The sequence below is a fragment of the Cotesia glomerata genome, linkage group LG6, assembly GCF_020080835.1.
Source record: "Cotesia glomerata isolate CgM1 linkage group LG6, MPM_Cglom_v2.3, whole genome shotgun sequence".
Taxonomy (NCBI): domain Eukaryota; kingdom Metazoa; phylum Arthropoda; class Insecta; order Hymenoptera; family Braconidae; genus Cotesia; species Cotesia glomerata.
This window is the reverse complement of record NC_058163.1, coordinates 3,036,744-3,054,660: the sequence shown is the minus strand read 5'-3', so window position 1 is coordinate 3,054,660 and position 17,917 is coordinate 3,036,744. Positions and strand designations below refer to the sequence as shown.

Genomic DNA, 17,917 nt, shown 5'->3' with positions numbered 1-17,917 from the left:
AGTTGTTGGATGTCTCTAGTTGCTTTTACTTTCTAAGCCAGATACTTATTTTAAATATTTTTTTATCACCAGGTCAAAGGTCGAGTAAATGTTGCGCGTCATTAAATTTTTTAATGTCCATAAATTTATGAATTTTCGTTACCTAATTTTTATAATTCATCATTGTAGTAATTGTCAATAATGTCATTAGTGACATGATGAATTAACGGATTCCGTTTACGCCTCGAGTAAATTACCGGGTGGCATCCTCTATTCTGATAGGAGGAGGATGCACCTGGATGCAATCCTTTTTATTTTCCATCTAAGGTAGTGGGAGATTATTTTTTTCCCTCAGTATATAAAGGTACGGTGTTAGAAGCAATTCTGTGTGTATCTAACGTTTCTCAAGCTCAAGACACTTCTAAGAATCGTTTTTGTTAATTTACATTTTTTTAATCTTAACGCGAGTTATATCAAATATTAAAATGCGAACGGTGGGTTTTTTGCTTATTTAAATTCACTTTTTTTTTTTTTTATCAACTTGTCTGATAGTGAAAGTGATGGCTAGATTTTTTGTGGTTCTACTTTAAAAAAAAAAAAGATTTTTTTTTGTGTTACTTTTTATTAGAAATTTTTTTTTAAGAGTGAATATTTTAATTTTAAATTAAAATTAAAAAAATAAATTAATAAAATTAAATTTTAAAAATTATAATTAATAATTAATTAAAATTATATTAAAAAAAATTAAGGAATAAATTAGTTTAAAATTAATTATGTAGATATTTATTAGTACTTATTTTAATAAGATTATTAATTTTTTAAATATTAACAATTCACAAAAATTTGTAAAAAAATTACAAGGCTTTAGTATTATAAATTATATTAAAATTGACAATTTTTTTAATTATTAAAAATTCTTTGGTTGATTTTTGGGTACTTCGTTTTTTAAAATACTTTGTAAGGTGATTTAAGTATTTTAAAAAATTTTTTTTTAATTTAAAAAAACAATAATGGGTAGATTGGTTTGAAGTTTGTGGAGACTGTAGATGTTTATTAATATTTTAATGAAAAAAATAATTATTTTAGTCAAATAATTCTAATGCTTTAGAATTGTTAATTATCTTAAAGCTGAAAATTTTAGATTTTTGGACGAAAAATAATTTTTAAAAATAAAATCTGGTAAAAATTTTTAAAAATATTTAAAGATACAATTTGATACCAATTTTAAATAAATAAAAAAAACTAGTAACATTGCAGTCACTACGTGACTGCCGTGATTTGTGAACTATGAATAAATAAAATTTTGCTTTATTAAATAATGATTTTTGTTAAATTGAACTGTACTTTCTTAAATATTGACGTTTTTAAAGATATAAGCTCATTCCGATTTTACACTCATCAAGAGCTTTCATTTGAGTACCCACATGCATTTTTGATATATTTTTCATATATATATATAATATATATAAATATATATATATATATATATATATATATATATATATATATATATATATATATAATATATATAAATATATGAAAAATTGATGTGGGTACTCAAATAAAAGGTCTCGATGAGTGTTACATCAGGATGAGCTTATATCTTTAAAAATGTCAATAGTTCACAAGATACAAGGTCATTTCTTAATTATTGACATTTTTTAAGATATAAGCTCATCACGATGTTACACTCATCGAGACCTTTCATTTGAGTACCAACATGAATTTTTCATATATACATATATATAATATATATAAATATAACAAATATATGAAAAATGGATGTGGGTACTCAATTGAAAGGTCTCGATAAGTATAATGTCGGGGTGAGCTTATATCTTTAAAAATGTCAATAGTTCACAAGATAAAAGGTCATTTCTTAATTAATGATATTTTTAAAGATGTAAGCTCATACTGATGTTACGCTCATCAAGAGCTTTTATTTGAGTACCCACATGCATTTTTGATATATTTTTCATATATATATATATATAATATATATAAATTTATGAAAAATTGATGTGAGTACTCAAATGAAAGGTCTCGATGAGTGTAACATCGGGATGAGCTTATATCTTTAAAAATGTCAATAGTTCACAAGATATAAAGGTCATTTCTTAATTATGCATCTCAAGATAGAGCATTTTTAAATGTAGCCTAAACACTTATCATAATAAATTGACTATCGGTGAGAATGATATGAAATCTTAAAAAGGCACAAATTCAAGTCAAGATCTTTACAATTACACTAAAAAAATCGATTTTGTCATATGAATATCCTGGAAATAAAATTTTTCTTATTCTCTTAACAATATAGATAATTTGATAGAAATTAAAAAAAAATACAATCTGATAAAAAATTATAAAAAAACACAATTTGATAAAAATGAAAAAAAAAAACAAAACTTAAAAAAAAATATTAAAAAAACAATCTGATAAAAATAAAAACACAATTTGTCAAATATAAAAAATAAATAGTTTGATAAAAATTTAAAAAAAAAAAAAATTTTATAAAAATTAAAAAAAATCATAATTTGATAAAAAAAATATTTAAAAACTTAATCGAAAATTTTTTATAAAAATTTAGATAGTAATCCTGTTAGTCCTGGCATCAGTTGCATCTCTTGGCCTGGCAGCACCCGCACCCCAACAAGAAATAACAATAATCCGTCAAGAAGAAAACAACAGTATCGGAGTAGGAGGTTACCATTTTTCCTACGAGCAGAGTGATGGACAAAAACGTGAAGAGACGGCGGAGCTCGAGAATGAAGGCACAGACGACGAAGCAATGAAAGTAGTCGGTAGCTACAGTTTCGTCGCGCCCGACGGCAAAACCTACAGAGTAGATTACACCGCGGACCGCGAAGGGTACCACCCCGTGATCACCCTCGTGTAATGACCTCACCAACCAATCAATTAACCACCAGACATTTAATAAAAGCAAAGTAAAATAAAACTAACATATTAAATGTCTATCTGTGCATAATGTATAAAAATAAATGATTTATATCTCCTGCATTTAAAATTCATTTTAATACAAAATATCAATTTCCACTCCTTACAAATTTTTATAAAAAAAAAAAATACTTGGTTAGTCGAGTACTTGTTGCTAATTGCTATATTAGTTAAACTCTTAATCGTCATGGTAAACAATACCGATTAATTAATTAATCACTTAGTTTAATTATATACATACACATTTTTTAATTGCATCTGTGCTTACGCAATAAATCAATTGCTCAACCAGAAAAAAAATTTTTCACGATATTTTAACACACTACGATTATATAATTGACTATATATTAATACTATATGTTTTATAATAATAAATGTTATTATTATTTTATTGAAAAAATTATTAATAGTTACGCGTAATCGTCGCTTAATTTGCAGCAGACATTCCTCCCCATGCTCGGATCAAATTCAACGTCTGATTGAGCTTTGAACACCATTGCAGTCGCTCTTCTTTCGTGTCAGCCGACAGTAAATGCCTACAATTTAATTATACATTATTATTATTTAATGATAGTAATTAAATTATCTAAGAGAAAGGTATTTTAGTTATTTCATATTTTAGTCCTTTGAAGATGATTATAAAAAATATTAATTTTAAAAAGTTCAAAACGTTAAGGTCAACATAAAAAAATTTTTAGAATTACTGAAGCCAAAAAGGATCTCTATACGCTCTTTTGGCTTTAAGATAAATTTTCTTAAAGCCAAAGGGCGAAGAAAAAAAATAGATGTTTTATTACAAAAGATTAGCAAAAAGCTCGAAAAATAAATAATACTAAGGTTAGCCGACGTTTTTCATTTTTTCATTTTTTTATCATTAAATTAGAACTAAAAAATATTTTTTAAAAATTGCACTTGGAGTTTTTAAAGTTTTTTACAAATGAAAATTTTTTTTTATTTTTTTGTAATAATTTTTTCAATAAAAAAAAATTCTAAAATTTATTAGATGTCGGCTAACTTAATTTTCATGAAAAATAAAGCTAGATCAAAATAATACTCAGGGTATGAAGATCAACTAGAGATACAAAGGTACCCAATCGATTAATAAGACAATTAAATCCCAATAAAAATTTCTACGCCCTTTTGGCTTTAGATCACTAAATTTTTAAATTTCTAAAGCCAAAAGGGCAAATATTTTTATAAATACGCTCTTTTGGCTTTAAGATAAATTTTTTTAAAGCCAAAAGGGCGAAGAAAAAAAATAGATCTTTTATTACAAAAGATTAGCAAAAAGCTCGAAAAATAAATAATACTAAGGTTAGCCGACGTTTTTAATTTTTTCATTTTTTTATCATTAAATTAGAACTAAAAAATATTTTTTAAAAATTGCACTTGGAGTTTTTAAAGTTTTTTACAAATGAAAATTTTTTTTTTATTTTTTTGTAAAAATTTTTTCAATAAAAAAATTCTAAAAATTATTAGATGTCGGCTAACTTAATTTTCATGAAAAATAAAGCTAGATCAAAATAATACTCAGGGTATGAAGATCAACTAGAGATACAAAGGTACCCAATCGATTAATAAGACAATTAAATCCCAATAAAAATTTCTACGCCCTTTTGGCTTTAGATTACTAAATTTTTAAATTTCTAAAGCCAAAAGGGCAAATATTTTTATAAATACGCTCTTTTGGCTTTTGAAAATTTTTTTTTCATTTTTAAGCTTAGAATTTGCTTGCAAAGATTGGCAAAAAAAATTTTCTACGCCTTCTTGGCTTTAGATCACTAAATTTTGAAGTTCTTCAAGCCAGAAGGATGTATAATTATAAACATACATCCTTTGGCTTACAAAAATTTTTTTATGAAAATTGAATTACCCATTGAAAATTTTTAGAATTTTTTTATTGAAAAAATTGACATTTAGAAAATTTTAAAAATTTCAAGTGCAATTTTTAAAAAATATTTTTTTTGCTTACAATTTTTATTGATCAAAAAAACCAAAAATTGTCAAATGTCTGCTAATTTTAGCATCACATTTTTTTTTAATTCAACGCTTAAAATATATTAGCAATAATTGGCAGAAAAAAAATTTTCCTAAACATTCCTTATTTTCTCAAAAATTCCGATAAAAAAAAAATTTTAAAATACCTTATCGTAGTATTCTGTCCATTTTTAACCATAACAAGACTATCCTGGTCATTAGGCTGAGCTCGCCTCATAGTTTCAAGCAAGAATGTGTTAGGCCTTGCACAGATATCTCTCGCAACCAAGCTAACATTAGTAGTAATAACTTCTGCAACAAAAAAAAAAAAAAAACACACATTAAGAAAAATAAATAACCAATTAATGTCATTATAAAATTTCAAGGCTTTAAAATTATAAATTATTTTAAGATTTACAACTATTTTAATTATTAAAAATCCTAGGTTGGTTTTTGGAGAGGATTTCATTTTTCTAAATTACTTTGTTGAGGTGACTCAAGTATTTAAAAAATTTTTTTTAAAAATAAAAAATACAAAAAATTAATTTGACAAAATAAGAAAAAAAACACAGTTTGATAAAAATGAAAAAAAAAATCAACTTTATAAAAATTGAAAAAAAAAAAAAATTAAAAAAAAACACAGATAAAAATAAAAAAAAAACAAACCTTGTAACTCAAGAGTCCCTACAGGTGTCTTTTTCTTCTCATCCTCTGGGTAAGTCCAGTACGACAAAGTATCTCCTTTAAGCAAGCACCAGCGCCTGCGCCAGGAGCCGCAGCCTCCAACATCTTCAAACATGGTCAAAAACCCGCGATGCTCTATCGAGATAGACAGCTGACAGGACACGTGCATCTGCAAATGTCCTTCTAGCGACGAATTGCGAGGTACCTTATTAAGCGTAAATTGCTGGCGATTGACCTCCTTTAAACTAAATACCACATAGCCAGTCAAGCTAAAAGCTGGAGAGCGAACCGCTCCAGGACCTCCTGGAGAAGGTTGCGAGGGCTTAATCAGCCGACTCTCCTGCTTGTGTTTCTTCGGCGTCTTGCCTTTTTTAGCTGAGCTGGTGCTGGTGTGACTGCTGTTGTGAATATGATATTTGACCTCATGAGGAAGAATCTCCGCGCGGGTCTCCAGGGAGTAAACCTCAACCGTGACTTTAAAATCCGAGTAAAGATTCTCGAGCTTGATCGTCGAAGGGAACCTAATTATATTTATTTTTATGATAATTATTTTTACTTTTATAATTATATTTTGATAATATAATTTACACTGATAAAAGGATTTGTTTATATTTAATAAGCTTTATAAACTGTTAATGAATGATTTTTTAACATCATAGGAATTAATAAATATTTATTAACAGTTAATAAATTATTTATTAAATTTTAATAAATATTTGTTAATTATTAACATAAAGTACCCAATAGTTGAACAGTTTTCTAAGTAAAATGTGTTTGACCCTACTTTTAATATATAAAGAGGTAATTATTAGTTCAAATTAGTGATTTTCATGAAAAAATAAACAATTTTGAATTCATTGAAGCGCTAAATAACAAAGATAATTGAATAGTTATATTTTGACAACGATTTTAAAATAGACTATCAAAGGAGTAGTAGTTGAATAATCAATTCTGACAAGCCGCAGTAGTTGAACACTCCGGGAGCAGTAGTTGAACTAATAAAATATATGGCAATAGGCACACCAAAAATTTTCAACGTTTTATTGAAATATCTAAAGAATTATAACATATTGTTGATTAATATTAAAAATAATACTATGAATATTTAATATGTTCATTTAAAAATGAGAAATATTTGTATTTAATTTTATAATTCCATTTTTTATGAATGACAAAGCAATTTTTCAATTATAAATCAAAAAAATTCAATTCAAAACGTTCAATAATTTTTAACTACACTAATTTTCAGCTATAAAACTTATTTAATTTGCAGTAATTAATACAAATGACAATGCTGTTCACTAGTCTATAAACCTATTAGAGATTAGAGTGTTGTTAAAATTATACGTCCCCAGCTTGTTCAAGTTCTGGGTACCGCTTTTAAAATTTGGAGGTATAGTTAGACGCAAAATTTAATATAAAAGTTATAGTTTATGTCTTTGCAAAAAATATGTATTATTTAGAAAAGATTATTTCATTGAGTGGTACTATTTTTTTTACTTAAAATTATGATATACCGTTTTTTCAACTGATTGTTCGGTTTACGGTTTAGTACCTTTTTCATGAAAAAAATAGCATTTATCGGCTATTCTCGACATGTCAACTTTTAAGTTAACAAAAATATAATTGTTTTGATTTATAATTGAAAAAACTTACAGAAATCAATTACTGTATCATTGAATAATTATAATATGCGCATATTACTCATAATAAATATACGGATTTTGTATTACAACAATGCAAAAAGTATGTTCAAGTACTGGTCCCATTTTTATAAGTGTTCATGTACTGGGTACTTTACTTTATTAACAAATGTACTTTCCTCCCAAATAAATATTTATTTGTTAAAAAATATTTATTCAAATTTAATAATTTAATTAATTGCCTTATAAATTAAATTATTAATATTTAATAAATCTTTCTACCAGTATATAACTATTGTTATTATACTAATAAAAAATAAATAATATACATACCTAACACAGGAGTCATTCTGGCTGACTTGAACCACCGGAGTCGCAATCACCGTATCCAAGTGTCTAATCAAGCACAAAAAATGCAGACACATATCAGCACTGCTACTTAAATGAAAATCCCGCTTAAGCGGAAGCGTCAGCGCAGAAATAGTCAGCGAGCCGCTTTCTTGTCTCGGAGAAGATCCAGGAAGCGTTGGACGAAGAGTTCCTTCAACACGCATTCTCTGGAGCTCATTAAGCGCCGCGTGTCTCCGGTGAGTCGCTACTAGCAGCAGCCTCTCGCCTTCAACCTGCTCTCTGGACCCGCTGAACTCAATCGTCGCGGTGCATAAATTCAAAGCTTGGCTAGCTTGGCCAATTATTGTCTGTTGCTTGCAGACTTCATCCATCAGCTGTTTAATTTTTTCCTGGACTAAAACACTCTCGCGTTTTTCTTCCTCGGTAGGTTCTTCGCAATCTGTGGACTCAACAGAGCGCGTGATTTGTCTGACTGGAGTCTTTGGAGTCTGGGACTGCTGACGGCGGTAAAAACTCACGCTGTGCATTAAAGGGACCTGGGAGTCGCCCTCCAGGACGTAGGTTTCCTTTTTTCGAGGAGAGCGCGTGGGAGTCACCTTTAAGGGACTCTTATAAACATTTTGAGAATATTTGAAGCTTGTTGAAGCCATTGAAGGACTGGAGCCTGCTCTGTTCTGCTTTGGAGGAGTAGGTCCATGATTTTGAGCTTCCTGTAAAGCTAAACACTCGTCTAGGTACTCGTCCATCTCATCTAGCACGGAAATATCCGAAGTAGAACTCTCGTCTGACTCAATTTGACGCTTGTTGCTCTGGGATTGATTCTTGTGCGATTTTACCACGCGCATTATGCTGTTCTCGAAGCTAGTGTTGCTCTCATCACAGTTTGTGGAAACTTCTTGGTCCAGGCCGTAGTACTCGTCTAAGTCCGTCTCGGTTGAAGTTTCAGTAGCTTCGTCGAGAGTAGCAGTCTCTGCTTCGGTAGTGCCGAGGGTGTACTCGGAGTCTGTCTCGGTTTCTGTGCCTGAGGACTCGATTGTGGTTAAGTCCGGGTAAAGATTGCCAGGTTTTGGCGGAGACACTTTTATACGCTTGACGTTGGAGAGAATTGTACGGGCCGGTTGAGGAGCTGGGGTCTTTGGGGCTACTTGACGCTTTGTTGAACGCGGTTCTGGAGTTGGAAGCGGCGGCGGTGGAGGCGGTGCTTGTTCCTGAAGAAATTTTTTTTTATTAATTAAATTACTAGCAACCTTGCAGTCACTACGTGACTGCCGTGACTTGTGGAATATAAATAAATAAAATTTTGATTTATTAAATATGACTCTTGAAAAATTGCAATGTATTTTTTTAAATATTGACGATTTTGAAGATATAAGCTCATCCTGATGTTACACTCATCAAGACCTTTCATTTGAGTACCCACATGTATTTTTGATATATTTTTCATATATACATATATGTAATTTATAAAATATATGAAAAATTGATGTGGGTACTCAAATGAAAGGTCTCAATGAGGGTAATGTCGGAATGAGCTTATATCTTTAAAAATGTCAATAATTCACATGATACATTGTCATTTCTTAATTATTGACATTTTTTAAGATATAAACTCATTTCGATGTTACACTCATCAAGACCTTTCATTTGAGTACCCACATGCGTTGTTGATATATTTTTCATATATACATATATATAATATATATAAATATATGAAAAATTAATGTGGGTACTCAAATAAAAGGTCTCGATGAATGTAATGTCGGAGTGAGCTTATATCTTTAAAAATGTCAATAGTTCACGAGATACAAGGTCATTTCTTAATTATTGACATTTTTTAAGATATAAACTCATTTCGATGTTACACTCATCGAGACCTTTCATTTAAGTACCCAGATTGCATTTTTTATATATTTTATAAATATAGCATTTGTGAAATATATAAATATATAAAATATATGAAAAATTGATGTGGGTACTTGAATGAAAGGTCTCGGTAAGTGTAATGCCGGGGTGAGCTTATATCTTTGAAAATATCAGTAGTTGACAAGATACAAGGTTATTTCTTGATTATTGATATTTTTAAAGATGTTAACTCATCTTGAGGTTACACTCATCAAGAGCTTTCATTTGAGTACCCACATCAACTTTTATATATATATATATATATATATATATATGAAAAGTTGATGTGGGTATTCAAATGAAAGGTCTCGATGAGTATAATGTTGGGATGAGCTTATATCTTCAAAAATGTCAATAGTTTTCAATATATTATTATTTTTAATTTATTAATCAAATTGAGTAATCAATATAGTGGATCGAAAGATTTGTACAGTTTTAATTGTATATTATTTTTTTCTTTATTTATTTTCGATGTAAATTAAACTAAATTATTACCAAAAACATGCCTGAGTATTAAATAATAATTATGAGATTCTAGTCTAAAAAAAAGTTAAGAGTTTTTTTGTTTGTACTAAATTTTTGAAAATATTTTTTTTTCAATCAAAACTGTTGAATTTAAAAAAATTTTTTCAAAAGTATCAGACTTTGAATTTTGGTTTGAAAATAATTTTTTTTTTTTAATAAAAAAATTTATTTTCCTAAAAATTTAATATAAGTGTTAGGATGGCGAAAAAAATCGACTGTTTTTTTTTCGAGTCTCGGATGAAAATATTTTTTTTTTGTTTTAAGAGCTTTTTTTAAAAAACTTAATAAAAAATTTTTTAGGCTCGCTTAAAATTTTTTAAACTTTTAAAGTAGACTAAAAATTTTCTCGATCGACTTTTGAATATTAATATCAACGAACTTGGAATTTTTTTTATCAAGTTGACATACTGAAGAATAGAAATAAAGCACAAGATATAAATAAAAGCCATATTTAAATTATTACTACTGTATTTTAATTAATAAATATTTATCCGGCATCTGAAGAAAGTTTTAAAATCTTTACCGATTTTTATAAATAAAATTTTGACTTTTAATTTTTAAAATATACATAATTTATTACTTAAAAAATAATAGAATGACGAAAAAAAATTCATTTCTAGAAATCTTTTCAAATTTTGAGCGTCTCATTGAAGACTCGAAAAAAATAGTCTGTTTATATTAAATTAAAAATAAATAAACATTAACGAATAATTACAGTAGCAGGCGTAGGTTTAACCGGACAAACTGGTGAATTTTTCGGCGAGCCATTATTTTCACTATTATTTCTGGGTCTTATACAAGACTCTGCAGCAGCTTGAGCTGACTCTTTATTTTTATTGAAGCGAGATCTTAACATCTCTAATTCTTTTTTTCTTTCAGTTTGCGTGTCACGCAAAATATCATTCTCTAGCTCTTGTTTGGGTAACCCTTGTTCAAATAGCGCCCGCTTATTCTGAGTGCTTCTATTACCTTCAACTCTTCTGTAATCTAGAAAAAAAAAAAAATTAAAATTAAAACGAAGTAGCCACTAACTAAATAAATTAAAAAAAAAATTAATTAACAATACCATTACTGGTTTGATTATGAGATTTAGAACTCTCCAGCAGCTTCTTGGTCGGGACTGGCAGCGTCAATGGAGCCTTTGGAATCAGCGCTTCCCCCTTGTTTTTCTCGAACAACGCCATCCTCTCCGACAGCGACATCTCCGCGGGATCCTTGACCTTACCAGCTAAACTTTTGGATTCAAACAACGAAGCTTTACTCAAAACCGAACCTGGTGACTGTATTTTACTTTTGGGAGAACCACTGTAACCACCAAACCTGCTTGGCGTTCGATTTCCACTTGCTACTTCCTTCCCATTCCTCTCCGGAGTCCTCGATACCGCCGTCATCTTCTCTGGAGTCTTCGAAGTTCCGGGCCTCTCTGGAGTCTTTGATGTTGACGGAATCGCTTTGTCTGGGGTCTTCCTCTCGAACTTCTTTTTCTCGGCGTCGGGGGCTTTTGTAGGCGACGCTTTGTAACCGAATCTTGTATTTACTTTACGCACTGGCTCTTTTGGAGCCTGAAAAAAAATTATTTTTTATCAAGTCTCATTTCCGGTTATTTATCTCAAGATAATTTTATTTCTTTTTTAATGCTTCATTTTTAGGGGCATTCCATGTGAAACGGGAAAATGAGTAATATTTAAAAATTTCTCTAATTCATTCTAATTTAGCCCTAATGTGTAAAGAAAATTTTTTTTAATCAATAAGAAAATCAATTTTTCTCTTCTAGTAACTTTTCAGCCGTACTAACAAGTTATTGTATCCGGGTCAAATGTTGTTTTAATAGTTTTAAGAACAAATTCATTTTATGTTTGTGATTAACTAACATATTTATTATTATAGTTTTAAGAACAAATTTTTTTATGTTCGTTATTAATTAACACCTAAGATTATCAAGATCGTGTTGTCAGCATGCTGAATCCTTTATTTGTGTTTTTTAATTAGTTTTTTTTAATTATCCTAAATAATTTATAGTTAAATATATAAACAAGAATGTTTCTAAGGTTGAAATAATATAAAAGTCTTTTTAATAAACAACTTGATGTAGACATTTTGTACTTGTCCCACCAGTCACAAATGTCTGTCCCACCAGTCACAATAAAAAAATTTTTTTTAATTGTTTCTACGTAGATAATCAGTCTAATTCTTCATAATATTGAATGTTTGTAGGATAAATTTTGTATTGAGAGGGAAGTATTTTTTAAAAGTTTAGTGGTCGAACTGAAATTGGACTTTAAGTATACCTTTGGTAAGAGAGAAGGATTTTTGTTAGTCCCACCAGTCACACTCAGTCAAATGATAATTACGAGAAACTTAAAAAGTAATAGAGGTTTTTGACAAAGGGATGTTGTTAATTAGTTATTCTTCTATATTATAAGATAAATTTTACTGTAGTATAAGTTTCAGTCACATAATTATAGCTTATAATTGATGGAATTTCAGAGTCAAATGTCCCACCAGTCACTATGGAATACCCAATTTCTAAAAAAACGCTCTATATCTCGAGAAATATCAATGTTAGCAATTTGGTTCAAAAGACTTTTTTTGTAAAAAATGTAATTTCTTATAAGTTTTCCTCTTAAGAAGGGTTTACATTTTTTCTCTCTCTCGCCCTCTATTGGACAAACGAAAGTATCTCTGTCATACTTGTACAACAAATGGAATCTTAAAACGCATTTTATGCATAAATAAATGAAAATTTTCCAAAAAAGCGCTTCGCTCTACGATAGATAATTAAATTATCTATCGAAGAGCGAAGCGTTTTTTTTTTCAAAATTTTATCACATACATGAGAAAAACACGTTTGAAAATCAACTATAAACCGCTCTTAATCTTTTCTTCTGTAAATTCAGTAATTTAAAAAATAACTAATAATTGACAGGGGTCTAAATATTGACACCCTAAATTATTTTTAAATATATTTAATCATCTGTAATAAGAATAACTATCATATAAATTTTTATTAAATTCTAATTAATTAAAAAATTGAAAAAAATTACTGTCAGTTAAAAATATTAAATATTAATTGTTAAAAAAAAATAAAGTTAGCGCCAGTTCATCAAACCAGATTACGAGCGTCTATTTTCTTAACAACTTTGGTTAGAAAAGCATTTTTTTTAAATGCCGAGTTTAAATTAATTTCTTCATCTAATTATATCTTTTTTTTTTTTTTATTAACAATATATGAAAAATTTATAAAATTGAATAATCGAAATTAATTGTTTCCTTTATAATATTTAAATAATGGGTGTCAATAACTAGTTGATAATTTTTAAGTTGAATCTCGTATTGACAGCCAGTCGACAGCGCTATCCCGCCTTTTTTTTACTTTGACCTAGAAAATTTACTGTAAGAGTTTGAACTCTTCTGATTAAATAAATTATTTTTAAATTAATTTTTATATTTTTAAAAGTAATTAATCATTTATGGAAATTATTATTAATAAACTTTAATAATATTGATTACTTAATAATAAGTTTCGATAAATAAGAATAAGCAGATGATTTGACGCATGCGCAGTATAGGTGTTAATAATTGGGACTAAGGTATGTCAATAATTAGATCAATCAGTTTTTTAACCTGTCAATAATTGGTGTATCCGGATACTCTATTTAATTATTTAAAATTAATTAGTGAATATCACTGATTATCATTTTAAAAAAAGAAATTGATTAGTAAAAACATTACTTGAGACATTACCAGAAACAAAATTCAACGATATTGATATTTGATTGCTTAAAAAAAATTATATCATAACTATGTCTCTTATAGTGTCAATAATTGGGGCTTTTACCTTATGTCTCGCAAAGTTCAGTAATTTACGTAATAAAGTAAAAAAAAAAAAAAAAAAAAAATTTACGTGTATTTTAAATAAAAAATCTTTTTACTTTTTAAAAAAGTACTTAATTTTAATATTAAGGGCTAAAATTTTCAAAAAAAAATTTTTTTTTTACATTTTAAAAAAAATGGCGTACCAAAAAAAATTTTACGACTTTAAAAATATATAATAAAATTATATATCTTAAATAAATAAAATAAATAAAAAATTACCACAATCGGATGCGATAAATCATCTTCCCAATTATTGATAGTAGAAGCTAGCGCGGCCAATCGGTCCAGCCGAGCACCACCGACTCCACTCTTCTTAGTACTTGGCTCATCACTGATTTCCTCGGCGCTGAACTTCTCTTCAGTCCGGTGTATTGGGGAGCTCAGAAGCTCTCTATTGTCATCTATAACGCCCACCGACATCAGTATACGAAGCAACATCTAATTAATAAACAAACCAGTAAAAGAAATAGCCTAATAAATACCAGAATACAATTTTCCGAGTCTATCGAGCTTGGATTTGACATTAGATGCCAATGCCGACGAATTTTCTTTTTTTTCTTTAACTATCTGCTTAGGTGGTGTGTAAGCAGGGATAGTTATGTTTATGGTAGCCTCTTTTAAAGGGCTACGACGTTTTATTTCATGTCCTGCGTTAGATAATTGTGTATCTAATTTTTCTCTTCTTGCCTTCGCACGTTCTAGCATTCGCTATAATTTTAATTATTTTTTTTTTTATATTACTTTTTTTTTTTTTAATTTAAATTAGCTGACTTGAGACAATTTTTTATTTAATTTTCAAAAATTATTTAATACTAGCAACTTTACAGTCACTTGTAAACTATGAATGAATAAAATTTTGCTTTATTAACAGCCGAGACCAGTGATTACAGTTTCAATCGGCTTAGCGAAACGAATGGAAATTTTGAAAAAACGTTTTTAGAGATAATAGATAATTTAATAAACTATTTCACCACAAAGCATTTTTTTTTAAAATTTCCATTCGTTTCGTGAAACTAATCGAAACTGCAATTGCTCTGCTGTTGGAAGTGCGACAGAGATAGTTCCGTTGAGCTCCGTGAGAGCAAAGCGAGAAAAAGATGGTCTCGCCTGTTAAATAATGACTTTTGTTAAATTGCACTGTACTTTTATAACTATTGACATTTTTAAAGATGTAAGCTCATCCCAATGTTACAGTCCTCAAGAGCTTTCATTTGAGTACCCACATGCATTTTGATATATTTTTCATATATACATATATATAATATATAAATATATAAAATATATGAAAAATTGATGAGGGTACTCAAATGAAAGGTCTCGATGAATGTAATGTCGGAGTGAGCTTATATCTTTAAAAATGTCAAAAGTTCTCAAGATACGAGGCCATTTCTTAATTATTGACATTTTTTAAGATATAAGCTCATCCCGATATTACACTCATCGAGACCTTTCATTTGAGTACCAACACGAATTTTTCATATATTTTTCATATATACATATATAATATATATAAATACAACAAATATATGAAAAATTGATGTGGGTACTCAAATGAAAGATCTCGATGAGTATAATGTCGGGGTGAGCTTATATCTTTAAAAATGTCAAAAGTTCTCAAGATACGAGGTCATTTCTTAATTATTGACATTTTTTAAGATATAAGCTCATCCCGATATTACACTCATCGAGACCTTTCATTTGAGTACCAACACGAATTTTTCATATATTTTTCATATATACATATATAATATATATAAATACAACAAATATATGAAAAATTGATGTGGGTACTCAAATGAAAGATCTCGATGAGTATAATGTCGGGGTGAGCTTATATCTTTAAAAATGTCAAAAGTTCTCAAGATACAAGGTCATTTCTTAATTATTGACATTTTTTAAGATATAAACTCATTTCGATGTTACACTCATCGAGACCTTTCATTTAAGTACCCAGATTGCATTTTTTATATATTTTATAAATATAGTATTTGTGAAATATATAAATATATAAAAAATTGATGTGGGTACTCAAATGAAAGGTCTCGATGAGTATAATGTCGGGGTGAGCTTATATCTTTAAAAATGTCAAAAGTTCTCAAGATACGAGGTCATTTCTTAATTATGTATCTAGAGATAGAGCATTTTCGAATTCAACCTAAATACTCATTATAAATTTACTATTGGTAAGAATGAAATGAAACTTTGAAAAGACACAAATTCAAATCAAGACCTTTGCAATGAAACTAAATTTCGCTAAAAAAAACCGTTTTTATCATCTGACTATCCTGGACACAAAATTTTTCTAATTCTTTTAATAATATAGATAATTAAATTATTAAAAAAATTTTTTTTTTTCAATTATTTAATTAATTAAATTTCATTAAAAAAAAAAAACAATGAAAAAATTGTCTAAAGTCGGCTATTTTTGTTATACAATTATTAAAATTTATACAGAAAAAAAATATTAGAGCACATACCTGTGTAAATGGATCCATTTTAGTTTTGTATTTAAATACGCAAAGTATTTGCTGCGTAATCCACAAGTATTAGGCCTTAAGTACTTATACCTGAACAAAAATAAAATCTGAGTAAGTAAAAGTAAATACTTATCAAATAAACCAATTATCAAACAAAGAAAATAATGCACTAAGTCATTAGACGCTTTGTAACTGCCATTGATAAAAAATGTGTCATCGACGACCGTTAAAAATTTGAATCCGTCCGTAAACATTTGTTATTTGTCAAGCAATTAATTTATAACTCTAGAAAATTATTATTTTTTAAAAACTGTAATTTTGTTTTGATTAATTTAATCAACTTACCTGTAATTAAAGTGTTAAATTAGGGTGTTTATTTATGTAAATAGACTATTGTTTATACGTTACCTTTTTTTAAATGCGAAGCGTCCTTTTCTCTGTGTAAAAGTCTACTGTGACTGGTGCTGGTGAATGGCGGTGGAACGGAGGGGAGAATAGCAGCTGTCACTTTGCGCGATCTGGAGGAAAAAATTTCAAACTTTTATTTTTTAAATTTTTTAACAGTTTTTTATGTTTTTTAATGAATAAATAATTATTAAAAAAATTATGATAATGTCAACAGACATTATAAATTTTTTTAGAATTTTATAGCAATGAAATATTTATAAATAAAAATTCTACAGTGAAAATTAAGAAAAATTATTAGTCAAAATTTTTTTTTATTTTAATTAATTTGTTGTGAAAATTAAAAGAGTTGACATGAAACTGAAGTTAGCCAACAGCTGTCAATTTTTAGAAGGTTTTTTTACTAAATAAATTTTAATAAAAAATTTCAAAAAAAAAAAATTTTAATTACAAAAATTGAAATATTAAAAAAATTCTAAAATTTGACAGCTGTCAGCTCATTTATAATACTAAAGTTAGCCGACGTTTTTAATTTTTTGATCATTTTTTATCTGTTAAATTAGAATTAAAAAATATTTTTTAAAAATTGCACATAGTTTTTCAAGTTTCCTGCAAATGAAATTTTTCTTTTTATTTTTTTGTAATAATTTTTTCAATAAAAAAAATTCTTAAATTTTTTAGATGTCGGCTAACTTAATTTTCATGCTAATTTTACAATCATAAAATTGACAGCTGCCAGAAAACTTCAGATAAAAAATCTGTCAAAATTTTGAATAAAATTTATGAAGCTGAAGTTAACTGACAACTGTCAATTTTTTAGATTTTTACAGCAAATAAATTACTAATAAAAAAAAAACATTCAAAAAAAGGTAAGAATAAATTTTTTTGATATCTACTAGTAGAATTTTTTAGAAAATTTTTATTGTAATAATTTATTTGCTAAAAAAAATCCTAGAAATCATCAGATGTCAGCTGACCAGTATGATTAAAATTTTATACTAATTTATTAAAAAAAAATTGAAACTATTACAAAAAATTTCACTTACTTTTGACAGTTGAACTTAAAAAATAAAAAAAGTCAATCTTTTGCGAAAAAAAATTCGTAACAATGAAGTTAACTGACATTAGAAATTTTTTTATAAT

At 27.8% G+C, this 17,917-nt stretch overlaps 2 protein-coding genes across 6 annotated transcripts; one reads left to right on the top strand and one right to left on the bottom strand.

Annotated features, from left to right (window-relative positions):
* Positions 1-320: 320 nt before the first annotated feature.
* LOC123266455 (flexible cuticle protein 12-like) lies at positions 321-2,997 on the top strand. The gene is made up of 2 exons (XM_044730689.1): positions 321-473; positions 2,567-2,997. Exons 1-2 carry the CDS (start codon positions 465-467, stop codon positions 2,873-2,875), a joined length of 318 nt encoding a protein of 105 aa, XP_044586624.1. The 5' UTR covers positions 321-464; the 3' UTR covers positions 2,876-2,997.
* A 51-nt stretch (positions 2,998-3,048) lies between these two features.
* On the bottom strand, positions 3,049-16,887 carry LOC123266453 (anillin-like). Of its 5 annotated transcripts, XM_044730683.1 has the most exons (11): positions 16,778-16,887; positions 16,370-16,459; positions 14,375-14,600; positions 14,112-14,293; positions 11,337-11,578; positions 11,083-11,249; positions 10,732-11,003; positions 7,572-8,797; positions 5,578-6,116; positions 5,079-5,223; positions 3,049-3,470 (listed from the first exon to the last, which is right to left on the bottom strand). In XM_044730683.1, the coding sequence occupies exons 2-11, from the start codon at positions 16,385-16,387 to the stop codon at positions 3,362-3,364; spliced, it is 3,126 nt and encodes a 1,041-aa protein (XP_044586618.1). In that variant the 5' UTR covers positions 16,388-16,459; positions 16,778-16,887; the 3' UTR covers positions 3,049-3,361. The 5 variants fall into 5 exon arrangements, with proteins under 5 accessions (XP_044586618.1, XP_044586616.1, XP_044586617.1 ...); XM_044730681.1 differs by having other exon boundaries at positions 11,083-11,578; XM_044730682.1 differs by lacking the exon at positions 16,778-16,887 and adding an exon at positions 16,715-16,742 and having other exon boundaries at positions 11,083-11,578.
* Between the last annotated feature and the right edge of the window lie 1,030 nt (positions 16,888-17,917).

Excerpts from the sequence above, each read along its gene's own strand:
- LOC123266453 (XM_044730681.1), bottom strand. Across the intron at positions 11,579-14,111 it reads ATTTATCGCATCCGATTGTG|GCTCCAAAAGAGCCAGTGCG; the intron begins GTAATTTTTTAT and ends ATTTTTTTTCAG. Across the intron at positions 8,798-10,731 it reads TTAAACCTACGCCTGCTACT|GAACAAGCACCGCCTCCACC; the intron begins GTAATTATTCGT and ends AAATTTCTTCAG.